This window comes from Ambystoma mexicanum, chromosome 3q (assembly GCF_040938575.1).
Source record: "Ambystoma mexicanum isolate Mex_15411 chromosome 3q, UKY_AmexF1_1, whole genome shotgun sequence".
Taxonomy (NCBI): domain Eukaryota; kingdom Metazoa; phylum Chordata; class Amphibia; order Caudata; family Ambystomatidae; genus Ambystoma; species Ambystoma mexicanum.
Window position 1 is genome coordinate 1,040,443,206 of NC_090926.1, and position 20,368 is coordinate 1,040,463,573.

The following is a 20,368-nucleotide window of genomic DNA, read 5'->3' on the forward strand; positions in this document are numbered from 1 at the left end:
ATCTTGCAGAGTGGCGCGCCATTACTTCAGATGTGTGGGTTCTGGAGATCATAACCCACGGCTACTGTCTTGCTTTCCGGCAGAGGCCTCAAGACAATCCACCGGGGAATCTCTTTGAAGAGTCCGGATCCCCTCCTAGCGCAGGAAATTCAATCCCTGCTGGAGAAAGGCGCTCTAGAAGTGGTGCCTGTAGCGGAGAGGAACAAGGGATGGTATTCCCCTTATTTTGTGATTTCCAAGAAAGACGGGGGATTGAGACCCATCATGGACTTGCGCGGTTTGAACAAACTCCTCAGGAAGGACAAGTTCAAGATGGTTACTCTTTCTCAAGTCCTCCAGGCCCTTCAACTTCAGGACTGGTTGGTGTCTCTCGACCTCACAGATGCTTATTTTCATGTGCCGATACATCCAAAGGACAAGAAGTACCTGACTCGCACTTTCATTTTCGGGTCCTGCCGTTCGGATTGACCTCCGCCCCGAGTGTTTTCACCAAGCTCATGGTAGTGGTGGCAGCGCATCTCAGGAAAGGGGGGATTCATGTCTACCCCTAACTGGACGATTGGTTGATCAGGGCGCGCTCTCCCGAGCAAGTCCTGGATCATCTGTCCGTCACCTGCCACTCCCTCCACAAGCTGGGCTTCTCCCTCAACTTAAAGAAGTCCCATTTGACACCAACTGAGAGGCTCTAGTACATCGGAGCAGTGCTCGACACGTCCCTGGGCCAGTGTTTTCCTCCCAGGTGAGGGCTCTTCACATTCAGCAGATGGTGCACAAGTTTCAACTTGCACAGAGTCTCCCAGCATTCGAGTTCTTGAGACTGCTTGGCCTCATGGCATCCTGCATTCTTCTGGTGCCAGAGCCAGGTTGCGGATGAGATCTTTGCAATGGGCACTCAAGCTCCAGTGGTCTCATTCCTCCGGCAGGATGTCGGACCCTGTTCAGGTGCCGTCCTCGGTCGGCCAGGACCTTCTGTGGTGGGCCGACGAAGGCAATCTGATGAGGGGGGCTCCATTTTGGCTACCCTGGCCGGAGGTGACGATCGTGACGGACGCATCCCTCACGGGATGGGGAGCTCATGCCAACGAGTTGAGTCAGCGGTTGTTGGTCTCCGTCGGAGTCCAGACTCCATATCCATCTGTTGGAGCTGAGGGCCGTCACGCTAGCCCTGAAGGCTTTTCTGCCGACTGTGCGAGGAAAGAATGTCCTGATCCTGACGGACAACATGGTGGCCATGCACTACCTCAACAAAAGGGGGGGGGGCAGGGTCACTTCCTCTGTGCACAGAGGCGATGCAGCTCTGGTTCTGAGTAATCCAGCAGGAAGTTTCGATCTCGGCAGTTCATCTGGCCGGAGACTAAAACGAGACGGCGGACGCTCTGAGCAGGCAGAGCGCGATCTCTCACGAGTGGGAGTTGGCTCAGGAGATTCTCCTCGAGATCTTTGCCCTTTGGGGGACCCCTCAAGTGGATCTCTTCACCTCCAGTGCCAACCGGAAGTGCGAGAGGTTCTGCTTGCGGGAATTTCCTCCAAAAGGAGCCTTGGGAGACGCGTTCGTGGTGGAGTGGTCATTCCCACTGCTGTACGCGTTTCCTCCAGTCCCCGTCATCCCGCAAGTACTGCAGAGGTTACGGAGGTTCGGCTCCCAGATGATCCTCATTGCTCTGGCGTGGGCGCGGAGGACGTGGTACCCGGACCTTCTCGACTTGTCCATCTGCCCTCCACGTCTTCCCTACCAAGACGATCTGCTCTCACGGGAGGGGGAGGGGTCAGGTTCTCCATCCAGAGGTCCGATCCCTCAACCTTCACGCTTGGCTTCTGAAAGGTTGAGGTATAAGGATTGGTACTTCCCTGAAGACGTGATGGAGGTGTTGCTTTCGGCCAGACGGCCAGCAACAAAGTCCCTGTACCGTTGCTGTTGGCGTAAGTTCTGCGACTGGTGCAGGGTTAAGGATGTGGTCTTTTTTTCTTTCTTTGGCCCACAGGGGCTTGCAAGTGGATACCGTTAAAGGTTACCTGGCGGCGCTGTCCATATTTAAGCGCTCGTCTGAAGAATGTTCCCATTTTAAAATTCCTTTAATTTCTCAGTTTCTGAAAGGGCTCACTAATGTGTTCCCTCTGTCACCTTTCCAGGTGCCCTGTTGGGATTTGAACCTTGTTCTCAAGTTTCTGATGGGTGCTCTGTTTGAGCCTTTACATTCATGCCCTTTGAGACTGTTAACTCTTAAAACTGTATTTTTGGTTGTGGTCACTTCCGCTCGCAGAGTGAGTGAGTTACAGGCACTTTCAGCTAAGCCACCATTCACTGTGTTTCATAAGGACAGGGTTGTCCTTAGAGTTCGTCCTTCCTTTCTTCCGAAGGTGGTGTCGGATTTTCATTTAGGACAGAAGGTTGTTCTTCCTGCGTTTTATCCTCCTCCACATCCTGGTAAGGAAGGGGAGAGGCTCCATAGGCTTGATCCTAGGAGAGTGTTAAGCTTTTATATTTCACGCATGTCCCGGGTCAGAGTGGACGACCACTCTTCATTGGTTACGCTGGAAAGCGTTTGGGACAAGCTGTGACGAAACAGACTGTCTCGCTGGATTATTTTGGCTATATCGAGTGTTACCGCTTGGTGGGTTAGGACCCACCGGTCGGCTTACAGGCCCGTTCTACCAGGGGTATGGCTGCCTCTGCTGCCCTACAGAGGGGTGTTCCTATTCGTAACATCTGTGATGCAGCCACCTGGGCTTCGGTACATACTTTTGTACGTCACTACTCCCTCGATTCCATCCGGGGACAGGATCTGGCCTTTGGCAAGGCGGTCCTTTACTCCGGAATTTGATTGGGAATTCTAAATTTCTGTTTTCTAAATTCTATTCCCACCTCCTTGCATTGGTACTCCTTTGTGAGTTTGTTATAGATATGGAATACGTCGGAGGACCCAATCCCCTTGAAGAACAAGTTACTCTCTTGCGTGGTAACGTTCTTTCGATGGGATGGTCCGACGACGTATTCCATATCGCTCCCTCCCTACCTTCCCCGCTACAGAATTTGTTATGCAATTGCAGCTTACGTTTCCGCAAGGCTTTGTGTGGTCAGACTGGCAGAAGACTGGTGCCACACGTTCTGGGAAAAACCAACTGAGACTACAGGCGTTGTGCGTCCTATTTATAACATCGGCCGTCTGATGAGGTCCTCTCGGACGGCGTATCAACGTCATTGACGCAGACGCCGAAAGGTTTTCCGAAGCAGCACAGCTGTGGTGATTACTGTCATAGATATGGAATGCATCGTCGGACCATCCCATCGAAAGAACGTTACCAGGTAAGAGAGTAACTTGTTCTTTTCGTAGTGTACAATGCTATGTGATGCCACTTCCTATTTTGTCAACGGGTGAAAGGTCCTGTGCCATCGTTTCACGCGATATCACTTGGGGGTGGGGTCAAATGACATCACTTCCTGTGATGTCATCAGGGGGTCAAGGGCCGTGTGATGTCACTAACGCTACCCCAGGCATTTTGGTGAAATGACGTCCCTGAAATTGTAAAATACAAAGGAATGTTCAAAATGGCTGATCCCATAAGAATGAATGAGTGGAATAAGGCTCCAATCATTCAGGATTAAAGAAAATGGTCCAGAAGTCCAGCAAAAAGTGCTGGGTTGCTCACTATGAGAGGGGATGAAGCATAAAAATGATAAATCTCCCTTACAGATAAGAAAAGAGAAAATGCCATTTGGTTAAAATGGTACGCATGTGTGAGTGTTATAATTTTGAGTTCTGAATGTGTTGGGTTTGTGTTTTTCTCAGTATCTGGAATAAGTTGGAACAGGTGAGGAGTTGAACGTTTACTTTTTTTTTCTTCCCGTATCTGCTTTCTGCCCGTACAGTTGCAGTAGTCGCGTGGGACCATCAGATGTGTGATGGGTACAGAGGTTCTTCATGTGAGGCGATCCCCAGGCCCATAAGCCCTGACAGATCCTGGGACAGAAGGAAAGACTCGGATGTGGTGCTAGAGCTTCTTAAGAATTCCTCAGACAAAGCTTATGGGACACAGGGTAATGTGTAACCGTTAATTCTCTGCCTTGATTAGGGTTACTTTGTCTCTACACTCCTGTCTTTCAGGACTCTTGTGTTCTGGACACTATAGTGTTGCTGAGGATGATCTGTTTGCTTTAGCACACTACCCTAGGTGTGTGATGGCTATTCCTCTACATTGATATGAGGCTGGCTATGGATGCTTTGTAAAACTGCCTGATTAACCTTGTTGGGATGACTCATGGCTGTTGTTGGGGCTCTGTTTAGTGTGGCAGTGTTTAGTGTGGCAGCACACTGATTAATCGTATTGTCTCTGACACTTCTTCATCAATGGGGGATGAATGCCACAGACTTGAATTGGTTGACCCTGCTGACTTTGCCTGTGGTAAACCCTGCTACCTGTTCCCTGCAAGAGATTTCTTTGGTAACCTTTTTATGATCTGGGTGTCCTTCTTCTTTTCATCCACAGTGCTGACGTGGGATGGTGCTGTGTCTGCCATTAGCCAGGATTCCATCCAGGACTTTCGAGATGCCAAATATGACACTGTGATTGATGAGTGGGACGAGGAGTTTGACAGCGGCAAGGTAAAACCAGACATTCACATTAGTTATTTGTAGTATAATCTTTGAGCCTCCTATTATCTTTTGGGTTTAACCTTTCAACCACAACACTGTATGCTGCTTGCAAGAGAAAGTCCTAAATTGTCCATCTCATGTATGTTCTTTTTTCATTTTTTACATGGATTTGTTTACGGGCTTCTTACCTTTGGAGTCCTCACCTAAGGGTTCATTGCCATACAATGATTTGCTAGCCCCGCCACAATGCATAACAGGTTGAACTTTTAGATCTTGATGTGGTACAAGCCTGCTGTACCCAACAGGTGAGTAGTACAGAGTGCTGTACACATTTTGATATATTTGGGAATGGCCCTGCAGTCCTCTGAGTTCCCCCGGCCATAGAGCCAGATCTGCTTGCTTTGGGAATGGTGTCTATATTTAGTCCTGAATCCACAACTGAGTAAAATCCCACAGAATGTGGCAGCCCCCATGATTAGATGGTGATCAAATGGATTTCTAGAATCTGGCCTGGTTGACAGATTTTAGGGCGCCACCCTAGTTATATTGAACAGGGAACTATTGTATCCATGGTCCTTCACGCGTCAAAGATCCACAGGTTCTTTTTTTTGCTATAACGGACGGTTGGATGTTGCGGCCTCGTGGCTTATACCCTTTATAGACTTATTTGGTTCATTTTAATTAAATATCGCATTCGACGAACATCAATGCTATCTCATCTCGACGTTGCTTCGTGACTAATGAAGATTATCAACGGCAGTCTCCTTGGCCTACTCAGTAGAGAGAGAGGAGGGTGTTACATTCAACATATTTTTTTAGAGAATTGCCTAAATGTTCTCTTTCCCTCCTTTCTTCTAACACTTTTTCTGGGTTCCTTTATCATGGAACACTCTCCTTTTAAATTCTGTCCCTCTGCCATAAAATGTACACCTGGAAGGACACTCATAAAGTGTGTAATTGGTGCCTTCCTAAGGGTCACTGCGAAAAACCCTGGGCTGCCTATCTGCTTTTACACCAAAAGACACTTAAAGATCAGTGGACCCAAATGTTGGCAGCGCACATTCTGCAGGCGGCGGTTCTTTAGCTGTAACAACGGGCACCGAAGAGTCATAGGAGGAACAATTCAGCGCTCAGTGATGCTGAAAACGACATGGGAGCTACAAATTCCCAAGTGCCTGTCTGCCTCCGCCCGAACAGAAATGCTCCGCCAGCTGTTCTGCCTTGAAGCAGTCCTCTGCGCCCACATCCCATGCACATCATGACATTCCTCTGAAACGAGCGTAGAGTGACAAATCTTCGGCTCATGAAAAACACAGGCCACAGGTTTCGACTGCGCCCATGACTGAACGTACGCCGAAACCAATGCCTATTTCTGCTAGCGTTCGGGCTCCCGAACCTACATCGAAAACTAGTACACTAGAGACTGCTTTAAAACAACCATAGAAAATGCACTTTTCTCCAGCATGGGGTCTGGCATGGATTCACATGCTCATGAATATTCCCCGTCGTCAGGCTGGGAATCCTCGGTAAAGAAAAAATCAGTTTGTTTTGTTTCTGAACTGTCTTTCTCCTAATAACCAATCGCTGGTCTCTGGGTCATACTGCCCCCAGCCAATGACTGCCCTCTACCTAAGCCAATGACTGCCCTCTACCCCTCCTCTGGCAGTCATCTTCAGATTTTTACTGCACGTTCAAGTGTTGGGAGTCCTTGTGTTATAGCTCTCAAGTTTTTACTGCGTTTTGCGATTTTCAAAGAGTTCATTCTCATTTTTTCAGTCAACCGAGCCTCAAACTCCACCGATTCTACTTCCGATCAACGGGGACCCATTTCGGAATTTTCTACGCCCCTCAAGAGCAAATTTTCGTAGAGTTTTCACTTCTTGGAGGATTCCGGAAGATCTTTAAGGCCTACCCCGTGTGGACATGGCCCTGGACAAAGGAAACACGACGCCCAGATCCAAGCTTTTCAGGAGCTGCCCTGGATGCGGATTACAAAATGTCTTCGAGGATGAGCACTCTGTGCCTCTACTGCCTTCACGACGACAAAACGCACGTGGAGAAGGACACTGCGTTTTGCAAGAATATGTCCGAACGGACAATGAAGGATCATCATATTCGACTCACCATTTGGCTGGAGGGGAAGAGCCCAGCAGCAGGTGAGAAGTCTGAGCGGGCTTCTAAGACCTTTGAGGGTGCTCTGGCGACGGGGCCCCAACAAAAGGCAAAGTACAGCGAGTCTGCGGCACCGGGAGCGCTGATCGGTCAGGCTCCTCGGCTGCCAGGCAGGGCGCGTTATCACCGACGCCATCAACCACGAGCCAGTCGGAGAACCCAGGTAAGCTTCGTGAGAATTCCCGGTCGATCCCGACGGAGACAGCCGAGGGGGAGCGAGGCGGTGACCCTCCCCCCCAGGTGAAGACCTCAGACAAGCTCAAGGTCGTGAAGGCCCTGATTCACCCGGCTTAGGCCTCGATTGAGGGAGTCCTGGCGGCCCTGGCAAAACCTAAGGAGGCTTCCCCAGTGGAGACGACTTCAGGGGCTAGAGTTTCCCTGCCTATAGAGGACCCCCGTGCAATCCCAGCAGGAGAAAGAGGGGTGGGAGCACGGTAGCCATAACGGACACGGATACCACCTCTGAGGATGAGTTGGCGAGCGTCCAAAGAATCCTGGACAAGAAGTTCGAGGAATCCAGGGCCCACAGGAAGGATCCTGACTAGGAGAGCAACTGGTGGGGGGGGGGGGGTTGACGAGGAAAATAGGGTCGCAGAGTGCCCCACGCCCTAACCATCGGTCCCGTTGCAGCCGGTGCCCATACCACAGGACAATTCAGGAGCTATTTTGATGGCTATACAGAACCTGTGCATGGAGATGAGGGCAAGGATGCCCTTACCCCCCACCCACGACCCAGCAGGGCATGGTCTGTCGGGGAGCCCGCCTAACAAGCGGAGACAAGTCCATCCTCCACCCCCTCTCCCCTTCCAGCCTTCATCCCACCCCCGCCGAGGGATGAGACGGGAACGGAGACGGCCGCGACGGACGCGGACGACCACGACGGTGGTGACGACAGAATGGACCTACCTTCACCACCTCCTCGAGCCTCCGACCCCCCCGACAAAATTGGCTCCTTCCACGCCATGATCACCAGGGCATCTGAGCTCTTCCAGCTCTGCCCCGAAGAACAGAAGAAGGAAGGTTTCCTCTACCAACGGCGGGAGGCCGAGCGGAAGACTGTCCTCTCAGTCCCGTTGCTGGACGACATCTGGGACGAGGGGCTGGCGCTCCTGCTGAACCCGTCCACGGCTCCTGCTAAGAGAGACCGGTACATGAAGAAGTACTGGGTCCCGGACTCCGCCGCTATTGTCTCAGGGCAGAGCCGTCCCCGGATTCAGTGGTCTCCGCGCGGCCAAGAAGAAAGTGGCGGGGGCAACGGCTTCAACTTCAACATCCCCGCCGGATGGCGAGGGGGAAGAAGCTGGATGCCATGGGACGACGGGTTATCTCGTCGGCGACGATTAAATCGACCAACACCCTCGCGATCGTGGCACGCTACGACAGGGAGCTGTGGTTCAAGATCGCTCCATTGCTGGACTTCCTCCCGGACGACAAGAGGGCTGAGGCCATGGAAATCCTACAGGAAGGCGAAGTGGCGTCGGACCACGCCATTACTGTGGCCACGGACATCGGCGACACCGCCTTTCGTCAGATGGGCAACAGCGTTTGCCTTCGCCGGCACGGTTGGCTCAAGGCCACAACTTCCACAAGGACGTGTACACCAGGGTACTGGACATGCCCTTCAACGGAAAAAACCTGTTCGGCAAGACAGTGGACGATTCACTAAAGACCATCAAGGCAAACACTGAGACGGCTCGGACCTTGGGTGTTCTCCAACAACGACGGCCGTCCATTCGGAACTCCGGAGGCAAGCAAGGTGCCTCCGAAGGATTCGGCGGTGGTTCCTCATCGTACCGCCAAGCGGGCCCACTCCTCGTCGCAGGAGGCCTACAGAGGACGCGGCTAGACAGGAGGATCCTGTCGTTACCAAGGAGGCCAAGGCGGCAAGGCCGCGACAAAACAGGATTGAACAGACCGTGGAGGCGGGCCCCCACCTGAGCACCCCGGTGGGAGGCCGGCTGGTGAAATTTGTCAGTGTGTGGGAGTCCATCCCCACCGACCGTTTGGTGCTGGATGCCCTGGCCCGCGGGCACACTCGAATTTCAAAAGAGGTGTCCCCGTATTCCACCCGTGGCCAGGAAGGAAAACCACATCCCTCAACTGCTGCTGGAGGTACGGGCGATGCTAAGAAAGGGAGCCATCAAACTCGTCCCAAAGAGGATTTGGGGCTCCGGAGTGTACTCGCGATACTTCCTCGTCCGGAGAGAAGACCGGCGGTTGGCGACCCATCCTGGACCTTTGTCGTCTAAACAAGTACATCAAGTCCCAGAACTTCCGTATGGTCACCCTCCAGCACGTGCTGGGACAGCTGGAGGAAGGCGACTTCCTATCATCGCAGGACTTAAAGGATGCCTACTTCCACATCCCCATTCAAAAAGGACATTGAAAATTCCTGCGATTTGTGGTCCAAGGGCGACACTATCAGTTAAAGGCCCTTCCCTTCGGATTGAAGTCGGCGCCCAGGGTGTTCGCCAAGTGCCTAGCACCAGTGGCGGCGCGGCTACAGGGGATCCACGTCTACCCCTACCTGGACGATTGGCTCATCCGAGCAAAGTCAAGTGAACTCGCTGTCGACCACACAGCAAAGACGGTCCAACTGCTCACGCATCTGGGATTCTCGATCAACTTCGTGAAATCCCACTTGGTACTGTCGCAAGTCGCCCTGTTCCTGGGAGCCAGGCTCGGCACAGTGGCACGATTGGCTTTGCCTTCGGAGGAAATGATGAAGGCCATCCTGGGCAAGGTACAGCGGCTGTTGACCATGGACGTGGCTAGGGTGAGGTCCATCAAGTCCCTACTCGGCATGATGTCCTTGTGCATCTACCTCGTGCGCCTATGCAGACTGCGGATGCGACCACTGCAGGAGTTCCTCTACGCCCGTTGGATGCAAGCGGCGGGCAGCTTCGAAGACAGGATCTCACTCAACAAGACTTTCCCGTGGTGGGGCACCTGCGCGCATCCGGCGGCGGGCATGAACTTCCAGACCCCGGCACATCAGGAAACTGTGACGACAGACGCCTCCCTGGAGGGATGGGTAGCGCACACCGGAGATCTCCACGCAAGAGGCCTTTGGCTCCCGGAGGAGAGGTCACTACACATAAATGTCCTGTAGCTCCGAGCCGTGTTCTGGGCTCTCAGGTTGTTACTTCCGTCCCTCAAGGGCAAGGTGGTAAGGGTCTTCACCGACAACACCACCACGATGTTCTACATCCGGAAGCAAGGGAGCACCTGATCTCCAGCCCTATCCAAGGAAGCGCAGGATCTGTGGCACTGGGCTGTCACCCAAGGGATGTTTCTGGTACCCTTCCATCTGGCAGGAATCGAGAACACCATCGCCGTCTCACTCAGCAGGGAGCTGCACTCGTGCTATGAGCTGGAGCGGCGGCAGGATCAAGTGGATCGCCTATTCCAACGATGGGGCAATCCCCAGATCGACCTATTCGCAACAGCGACGAACGCCAAGTCCCGGAGGTTCGCCAGTAGGTTTCCCCAGCCGGGGAGAATGGGCGATGCCTTCTCATTCCCCTGGGACGGCCTGTTCCTGTATACGTTCCCACCGTTGCTGCTGCGACTCATCAGTCAACTCAGACGGTCCCGGTGCAAGATGATCCTCATCCCACCTGCGTGGCCGAGGCAGATTTGGTTCTCGGACCTTCTGGACATGTCGGCGTCCCCTCCAGTCAAACTTCTGACGGACGCGGATCTTTCCGCCAGGGAAGGAAGCGCCATCCTCCACCACGACCCGGGGTTGCTGAACCTGCAGGCTTTGCTCCTGCAGTACTAGAGTTCGGCGGATACGATATCCCGGCGGACTGCAAGGAGGTGCTTGAAAAGACTAGGCGTCCTCGACTCTCAAGTGCTATGGACACAAATGGAAGAGGTTCTCTGTCTGGTGCCGTGCACAGAAGATTAACCCTCTGCGATTTGCGGCCTCTCAAATGCTTCCGTACTTGCTATCGCTGGCCAAGGTGGGGCTGGCACATGCCTCCATCAAGATCCATCTGGCGGCTATCTCCCGCTACACCAGAACTCTGGGGCGGTCATCCCTATGGTCTCATCGCCTGGTGAAGGAGTTCATGAAAGGACTGTTCCGATCGTTCCCGCCGGTGAAGGCTCCGGCCCCGGCGTGGGAGCTCAACGTGGTGCAGACCAAGCTCATGGGGCCGCCATTCGAGCCTCTGCATTGGGCACCGTTGAAGTTCCTGTCGTGGAAGACAGTGTCTCTTGTGGCCATCACCTCTGCACGACGAGTGGGAGATACCCAGGCCCTTTCCTGTAAACCTCCATACCTGACATTCCACGAGACAAGGGTGGTTCTGAGGTAGCACCCCTCCTTCATGCCCATGGTGCCGTTGGACTTCCATCTCAACGAGCCATTGGTGCTACCCGTTTTCTTCCTGTCGCCTTCGTCGCCGACCGAAAGGACTTTGCACTGGCTAGATGTGGCTATAGCGCTGAAGTTCTACGTGGACCGCACGCAGAGCCTGCGGAAGACATCACAGCTGTTTGTGAACTTTGGACCTGTGAATCAAGCGAAGGCCCTTTCGAAAGCTTCCATTTCCAGATGGCTCTCCGGCTGCATTATGCACTGTCACCGGTTGGCAAACCGACCCTTGCCCGGCCGTCCGGGAGCCCATTCGACCAGAGCGATCACACACCACGGTGTTCCCGTCTGGAGTACCCTTGTTGGACATCTGCAGGGCTGCTACGTGGAGGTTGACGCACACCTTCACAAGATTCTAATGCGTCGACCGGGATTCCAAGGAGGAGTCCAGAGTCGGCCAGGCAGTGCTGCACAACCTGTTCGCCTGAAGGTGGGCCTGGTGAGGATGTTAGAGATGCTTAATGTTGAGTTGATTAAATGCCTAATGTTGAGCCTTGCCACCTCCGTGGTTGTGCATGTGTGTACTGCTATGTATTCTTGTATTCATGAGCATGTGAATCCATGCCAGACCCCATGCTGGAGAAGGAACAAGTTACTTTCCTGTAACTGTTCTCCTGCATGGGTCTGGCATTGATTCACATGTGAACCCTCCCTCCTACCCCTCTGTGGCTCTTCTCTTGGTCCTACTGCCACTTTATGTGCTACCAAATCTGAAGATGGCTGCCAGAGGAGGGGCTTAGGTAGAGGGCAGTCATTGGCTGAGGGCAGTATGTCCCAGAGACCAGTTGTTGGTTATTAGGAGATAGACAGTTCAGAAACTAAACAGATTTTTTCTTTACCGAGGATTCCCCGCCTGACTGGGAATATTCATGAGCATGTGAATCCATGCCAGACAGATGCTGGAGAACAACAGTTAAAGGTAAGTAACTTGTTCCATTTACAGACTAATATTTTGGCGCAAGTCCATACATCACTGAAACGCAGTCACTACACAGAGTCCTCTTCACCTCTGTCACAAGCTTTACATTCTAGTCCTACACATAACCCTGAAGAGGTTATGTACCCTTTTCATGAAACGCCTAAAACAGGTTCTTGGACAAAGGAGAGGTTTCAGCAAACTATGGACAAGGTTGTCTTTTATGGAGAAATTTTCACTTAAAGACAGATTGAACTAATGCAAGGAGAGTCTCCCTCTAAATCCTCTAGATCACCGGTAGATACCTTTTTACAGCCCCATGATGCAAGGCTTACAGAAGAGGTAATTTATTTAGATGAGAATAATACTGATTATGGCGAGGATCCAAGATGATGATCAATATTGTGGTGATGATCCTTATGAGGACAACACATTTTGAATTCCTTCACCTACAGATGGGAACCAGCCTATAGCGGACTTACCTATACATGATCAGATTTTATAAAATGATCTGCTTTAAAAAGCAACCGTTCACTTCAAAATTCAGACACAGAATGTCACACAAGATCTAGATTATTTATACTAGATGCTAGAGGAAAATACCTCAAAAGGAGAGTGCATTCCTCTGCTTCAGTCAGAGCCCCAAAGAATAAAGCCTTCTTTAGAAACAACTTCTCTCACCATGGCTGTTAATCCCCGAGTGGAAAAAACGTTTTGCTAGATGCAGCTGACAATGCAGGTAGAAATGTAGCGAAAGGCACTATTCTAAACCTCTTCGCTTGATTGCAACAATTGGGGTTTAAGCTTGAGACTCAAGCAACCTTAATATGCCTGTTGAGGATAACGTGGTGTTTGGTAAGGCGGCGGATCACAACTTGGAAACTGCCCAAAAAGAGCATGAGACTCTAAAGTCACAAAACCAAATTTCAAACAAACCCTATATTCAACAAGGTTTTTTAACACATGTTATGCTATTTTGCATTTATATAGCACCTTATATACCATTGGTATGGTCTGAAGGCGCTGGTAGGTTGAACGCCCTTGGGAACCGAAGTTCAGATCAGTAGAGAGTCGAAATGTGCGTGTGAGCACCGGCTATGTGTGCAGCTGGTGCTGTATTCGTGTAATAGCTGCTTCTTAGCGGTAGGTGTGGTGGTTGAGAGATCAGGAGTATGTGTTCGTTCTGGCAGGATTTATCCAGACCGAGTGTGGCTGCGTTATGCCTGAGGAGAACGCCTGGCTGGGGGGGTTGTAACCAGCAGTGTTTTACTTGGAGTGCTGTGGAGTATGCGGCGGATGTTAGTATGAGAACAGTTACACCGAATGTTGTCATAGTATCTCTGTGTTCTAGTTGAGTGGTGGTGTAGAGGGGAGAGTAAGCGTGGTGGTGTGATGTGTGTTACATGCTCTTTCAAAATGTTCTCTGCATTCCAAACCATACTATATACGTCACGAAGTTCTATGCGCTCCAGTCCGTTCCATGCACTCCTATCCACTCCATGCATCCCAATCTGCTCCACACACTCCGGTTTGCTCGACGCACTCATGCGCTCCAGTCCGCCCCGCGCATTTGTCTGCTCCGCGCATGCGCTCTTGTCTGCCCCACGCGCTCCATTTCACGCGTTCCATCCACTCTACGCATTCAGTATCTCTGCGCAACTCGTCCACTCTAGTAACAGGTCAGCTCCACTCTGGGCACTCATTTGCTCTAGGCACTCTTTTTCTCTAGGCACTCTTTTTCTCTAGGCACTCTTTTTCTCTAGGCACTCTTTTTCTCTAGGCACTCTTTTTCGCTCCAGGCACACTCTTTTTCGCTCCAGGCACACTCTTTTTCGCTCCAGGCACACTCTTTTTCGCTCCAGGCACACTCTTTTTCGCTCCAGGCACACTCTTTTTCGCTCCAGGCACACTCTTTTTCGCTCCAGGCACACTCTTTTTCGCTCCAGGCACACTCTTTTTCGCTCCAGGCACACTCTTTTTCGCTCCAGGCACACTCTTTTTCGCTCCAGGCACACACTTTTTCGCTCCAGGCACACACTTTTTCGCTCCAGGCACACACTTTTTCGCTCCAGGCACACACTTTTTCGCTCCAGGCACACTCGTTCGCTCCAGGCACTATGTATTCACCTGTTTTGCTCACTCATCGGCTCTACGCACTCAGCCCTTTCTACCCTTGCTGTAGAGTTTCTTGCATCTTCTACTTCTCACAAGTCTAACAGCTTGTGGCCCTACATGTAGGTTCTTTTGTGGCCAAACATTCCCACGTGCAACACGATCCTCCTTCAACCAAGGATCAACATGACCTTGGTATTCCAACACCTCACATACACACCCTTTTCAATCCACCTATCAAAAGGGCTCCATACGAAGTAGAGGTTGTAATAGGACTTCAGCCACTAAAGACCTATCCCCCCAGAAACAGTGAGAAGCCAGCTCAGGTTCCCTCCCATGTTTCCCCCAGTAGGGGGTTGTATCTCTCAACATGGCCACACATGGGAGGGAATCACCTCGGACAAGTTGATACTTTCCACCGTGACCTGGGGGTACTCTATAGTTTCTCACAAAACCATCCACCAAGGCAACAAAAGATGTCACCGGAACATCAACAAATTCTACAAGAGGAAATTCAAATTCTGCTAAAGGAGTAATAGAGCAGTTCCCTCCTCACGAGGTAAACAAGGGTATTTATTCAACATACTTCCTTATTTCCAAAAAAGGATTTAACTATGTGTTCTGTGTTTAGACCTTCGTCCAGCAAACACGAATGCCAAACCGCAAAAGGTTTGTATGACTACCCTTCAGAAAATATTTATGCTCTTAAAACGGGGGGATTACATGATAACACTGGGTATGAAAGATGCATACTTTCATATTTCAACGTTGCCAGCGCATAAAATATCTTGGGTTCAAAGTCTGAACGACTCATTACCAGTTCAAGGTGTTCCCCTTCGGCATATCCTCTGCGCCAAGAGTGTTCACCAAAGTACTTGCAGTGGCTGCTGCACAGTCTATTCCTGTGTGCCCTTATATTCGAGGGCTGGCTAATAACAGGAAAGACTCCTCAAATGTCATCAAAACACCCAAGAGACAATCGACCTGCTTTTCAGTCTAGGCTTCTCAATCAACGATAAAAAATCAAGTTTTGTTCCAAGTCAAACAAAACAGTTTCTTGGGTCACAAATTCAAATGAAAGATGCTTTAGTCTTCCCCCACCGAGAGGGTACAACATTTCCTCCAACACATTCCACATTATGTATCCGGTCGTCAGATAACTGTACGGAAAGCCATGTGCCTCCTAGCGATGATGGCTTCCTGCATTTACATGGTATCTCATGCCCTACTGCGCATGCGTCCAATACAACAGTGCCTAGCAAAAGAATGGTCACAGGGAAGCGGTCAGCAGGACAATTGTAGTAAATTTGCAGAACTTAGCTAATTCCCTGCTGTGGTGGACAAAGGAGAACCTTCTGCAAGGAAAATCATTCACCACCCCCACAGTAGAAGCCACTCTTACCACAGATGTATCACGGCAAGGTTGGGGAGCACATCTCCTCAATCACACTGCTCACGGCAGATGGTCACAATCGCTAACAAAGAAGCACATCAACCTTCTAGAATTGTTAGCAGTGTTAAAAGCGCTTCAAGACTTTCAACACCTTCTTCAAGGAAAAATAGTACTGATCCTAACAGACAGCACAACAGCCATGTTTTACATAAACGAGCAGGCGGGAACACATCCTCCAAGTCTGGCCCAAACTAGCGCAGAACATATGGAATTGGGCATTAAAATACATGTTCCTTAGGTCCCAACACAGGAACACAACTGCCAAGCTGATGTCCTAAGCAGAGACAAATAACGTCCATCATAACACGAATGACAGTTGCACAAAGACATTCTAGACAACATCTTCTCAAACTGGGGTCAACCAGACATGGAACTATTTTCAACCCAGCACAACAACTACGTGTCCAGGTACCCCGAAACAGGGTCCAAGGGGAACGCTTGGTGGATAAATTGGCCAGGGAGATTTATGTACCCCCCACCCCCATCCAACACCTTCTCAAGAAGATCATGCACAAAATGCACCAAGAACAAGTCAAGCTAATTCTGATGGCGCCCATGTGGGCATGTCAGCCATGGTTCTCGCACCTGCCCACAATGTCTTTGTTCACCAGTGAAACTTCCGTGCCCATACAACATGCTGTCCCAACATTAGGGGAAAGTTTATCACCCATGCCCTCAAACACTAAACTTGGCCGCATGGCTCCCAAAGTGATAGCTTTTGGTCATCTCAACTTACCACAAAGATGCACAGACATCCTTAAAAAAGCACACAAATCTAAACCAGACATTGCTACTGCAATAAATGTAAACCGTTTGTTATTTGGCTCGAGACAGCAGTCCAATTGATTGTTCTTTCCCGCGTTGTTCTCTATTTGCTTTTCCTATTGAATTCAGGGTTAGTCTTCAACTCTCTTAAAGTCCATCTAGCCACACCATCTGCATACACCACCTCACAAGCAAAGATTTGCTGGTGAAAGGTGCCAGTGGTTAAAGCATTCATGGAGACGGTTAAACGATTACACCCACCTATTTCAAACCCAACTAAATATTATTCTTAACAAAGCTCATGGGTCCCTCATTTGAGCCGATGCATGAAATTAGTCTTAAGCAACTCACTTACAAGACTGCTTTTCCTCATTTCCATTACATCCATTAGAAGGGTCATTGAACTACAGGCACTCTCGGTCCGAGATCCTTTTGTTGTCATCCATAAAGACAAAGTGGTGCTAAGAACACACTCACGTTATTCACCTACATTTATTTCAAAGTTCCATGTCAACCATTCCATAGAACATCCAGCTTTCTTCCAAAACCCTACCAATTCAGCAGAAAAAAGCTTCCATACAGTAGATCTTAGGAGGGCTGTTATGTATTACCTTAACGAGACAAAGCCAATCAGAACAACTGATCAATTCTTTGTTTCCATAGGTACTGGAAGAGAAGGGATTCCTGTCTCTAAGTCAGCTATCAGAAAGAGGATACTCAAATGCATTCAAATTCGCTACTCACTTTCTAACAAAACTCTGCCTTTCATGCCCAGAGCGTACTCTACCTATGGCAAAGGAGCTCCTTTAGCTTGTATTTCAGATGTCCCTTTTAGATGCCATTTGCAAGGCAGCTGCTTAGAGTTCTATACATACCTTTACACAACATTACTGTCTGGATACACATTCCAAACAAGAGTCACAGTTGGGGCACAGGGACGTCATTTAGGGGTCGCCAGGGGTCGCTCTTGTGATCGCTGAGGTCTCCCTTGCTACCCCTAAAAAACACAAAATATTTTTAATTGAGGCTCCTGGGCTGTGGCCAGCAGCATGTGGCTCTTGGTTTCTGGAGTGGCTGGTTTTCTGAGAGCTATAGCTGGTAAGATAGCTTAGTGGGTTGAGCGTTCGATGCTGCATTGTGTGCGATTTCCCCTGCACTTGCGCAATCTCAAGTCACCTGGCCTAGTAAGATCTTTGTCTGCGTCTTCCCTGTTTCCCCCTCCCTTGCCTCGTCGCGCCTTGTAACACTTGTGGATAGGCTTGTTATAAATGCCATATTATATCATATATCTGCAGTTTCCAGATTCGACTCCCGGCAAGGTCAACTCAGCCTTTCATCCTGCTGAGGTTGATAAATGTGTACCAACACAGGTTAGGTGATATTGTATTTATATTTGTTATATATGAAGCGCTCAAGCGTAAATGCTATATAATACATCATTATCGTTTGGCCTTGCATGTCTGCTTGCATTCACAGTAATTTGGTAATATGGGCCTACATGCACTGATATTAATGATACATATGGTTATCCATTCTTGTATGAAATGTATATCCCTTTACAGTGATATCGTAACCATGTTTCTTGTAGTGTACTTAAACGCTATGTGATGCCACTTCCTGTTTTGTCAAGGGGTGAAAGGTTGTGTTCCGTCGCTTCCTGTGATGTCACTTAGGGTATGGGGGGAGCAAATTACTTCACTTCCTGTGATGTCATCGGAGGTCAAGGGTTGTGGGATGTCACTTCCGCTACCCCTGGCATTTTGGTGAAACCTAACTTTGCTGCTGTTCCTTGAAACATTCCACCGCCTTCTCCAGGTACTGCTCGCTGGTCTATGCAAATCATGCGATTATAAGCAGATCCACAATTAATTGTACTTCTGATGCTTGTATCTGCTTAGATTCACATGCACCACCCTTCCTCCCCTCTTGGAGTTGAAGGTACATAGACATCAAACAACTTACACTTGCTCTCAGGTACTTAAATATACAATTCATGTTCCCTCATGTCAGAAAGAAAACAATCTGAGGGATTTTGATGCGTGAAGGACCCTGGGTACAATGGACTACACACTAGGGATAATATTACAAACCCACCTAGTTGACGTCCCTTTTTGACTTGAAAAAACAAGTCATGCAATATTCTGCACGTACCACTAGATGGTGGCCTATGCAAAGCATGTGCATCTAAGCAGATACAAGCATCAGGAATACAATTATGGTAAGTAATGTATGCGATATAAATTCACTATAGGATCTTCAAATGCATTCAAATGGCTTAACACCTGAGATGTAAATGAATTCAGTAAAGATAGAACCAAGTCACAAGTGATTCCATAACTGTCCAATCTCTAAGAAAAATGGGGCATTTTGCCCAAAAGTCACAGGAGCCACAATGCTTCGCCCCAGAACATAGTCTATGTATGTACGTTCTAATTTTACTTGTGTCGAATATTTTTCTTTGAACAATCACCAACAATGTTACTAGGTAAGTAAATTGTGTTCACATCTTTCAGAAAATATTGCCCAGGTTAGACAGCCATATTGTTGGTTGGCCTTCTGCCTGCCTTGCCAGATCAGGAAATGCCACAATAAGGTCATGCACTTGCCTGGGAAAGATTCTGCTTTTGCGGTCTAATGCCTTTGTGTGTGCATGGCTCAGGAAGTGGGTGGGACTGTCTGGTCCCACTCTATTCGTGGTCTCAGCAGGTCTAGGCGTGGGACATGAGTGAAACCAATACTTGTTCCTGATTGGGCAACTACTGGCTGTATGAATGGTGCAGATCCTTACCATTGGTGGGCTTGGACTTGCTTTAAGGCTGGATTTATTTCTTCAGATCAGCGTTGGATCGAATTCCTCGTAGAGCAGCTGACTGGAGACCGTAAGAAGCCATGTTGGACTACCTATTCTGCGAAGGCTCGGTGTATTGCTTCAACCCCCCCACCTGTGGGAACCAACCAGTCTCGATGTGTTCTCGAGGATCCAGCCGTTCTGAGCAGTCTCCTTCCTGCCGAATTTCAGCCTCCCAGCTTCAAGATATCCTGCTTTAGAAGGACTTTACTACAGCTGTCTGTGTGCGATGGCAGTCGCTGGAACTCTCCTTCCCCCATCCTGTGTAGTGTCCCGAAGAGGGCTACAACAGTGCAGTCTGCATTTCTTGATCGTCAAGGGTTACACTCTGCTCCTGGGCCCTACAGGAACAATCATTGCACCCGCATCTCCTGGGCACCTCTCACTGCATCCAAAGGCAGGACATCCAACCTCCAGCGAAGTTCAGTGGACCCATCCCGCCCTCTGGGAATATCATAGTTGCAGGGGTAAGTAAATGCAAACCATTTGTCTCCTCCCTGTCCTCCGTAGGATAACATTGAGAGCAAGTACAGTTTCCCAGTACTGATAGTATGAAGGACTGATCAGATTCCTCAGAATACATGAGCAAAAGGGAAGTGAAGCTAAATGCATGATTTCCCTTAAAAAAAATCGGAACGGGTTAAAAAACAAAGCAAAAATATTAGGTGGTCCGTAGAAACAATGGAGAGACCATTGCCAAATGCAGAAACAAGACACAGCACCCAACATCCGACCACACACACAGAGCATCACTATGCTGGTGAAACTGAAGCTTTCCCCGGGAAAGAGCTCAGCATATTTGGAAACTCCTACAGCTCCAGCGCAGAAAGAAGGTGAAACTGCAAGACTGCAGAAGGGCTGCAAAAATCTTGTGGAACGGCCATTTTAGAGTATATGGTATAATCTAATTGGCACTAAGAGGTAAAATGCAAAAGTGCACAAGACTATAAGAAAGAAAACACTATGCAAGTATTCGTTGCCACCAGCACATCCTGGACACATTGTGAAAGTAACCACAAAACTACTCAAAAACTAACCAAAAAACTACTCAAAATAAACTAGGAACTTTACTATGGAGAGCAGAGTTCCCCTGCACCGAAAGCCATCAGTGCCCCCAAGACAGATG

The 20,368-nt window shown here is 49.5% G+C and overlaps 1 protein-coding gene across 5 annotated transcripts in view; it reads left to right on the top strand.

Annotated features, from left to right (window-relative positions):
* Nucleotides 1-20,368, top strand: part of USP36 (ubiquitin specific peptidase 36) — a 1,150,746-nt gene that overhangs the window by 922,656 nt on the left and 207,722 nt on the right. For all 5 annotated transcript variants that reach the window (XR_011305183.1, XM_069655231.1, XM_069655233.1 and 2 more), the window contains 2 exons: nucleotides 3,869-4,036; nucleotides 4,486-4,601. Coding sequence is in view for 4 of the 5 variants with exons in the window: in XM_069655231.1 (XP_069511332.1) it covers nucleotides 3,869-4,036; nucleotides 4,486-4,601 (284 nt within the window). In the remaining variant the exon portion in view is untranslated. The remainder of the gene's footprint in view (nucleotides 1-3,868; nucleotides 4,037-4,485; nucleotides 4,602-20,368) is intronic.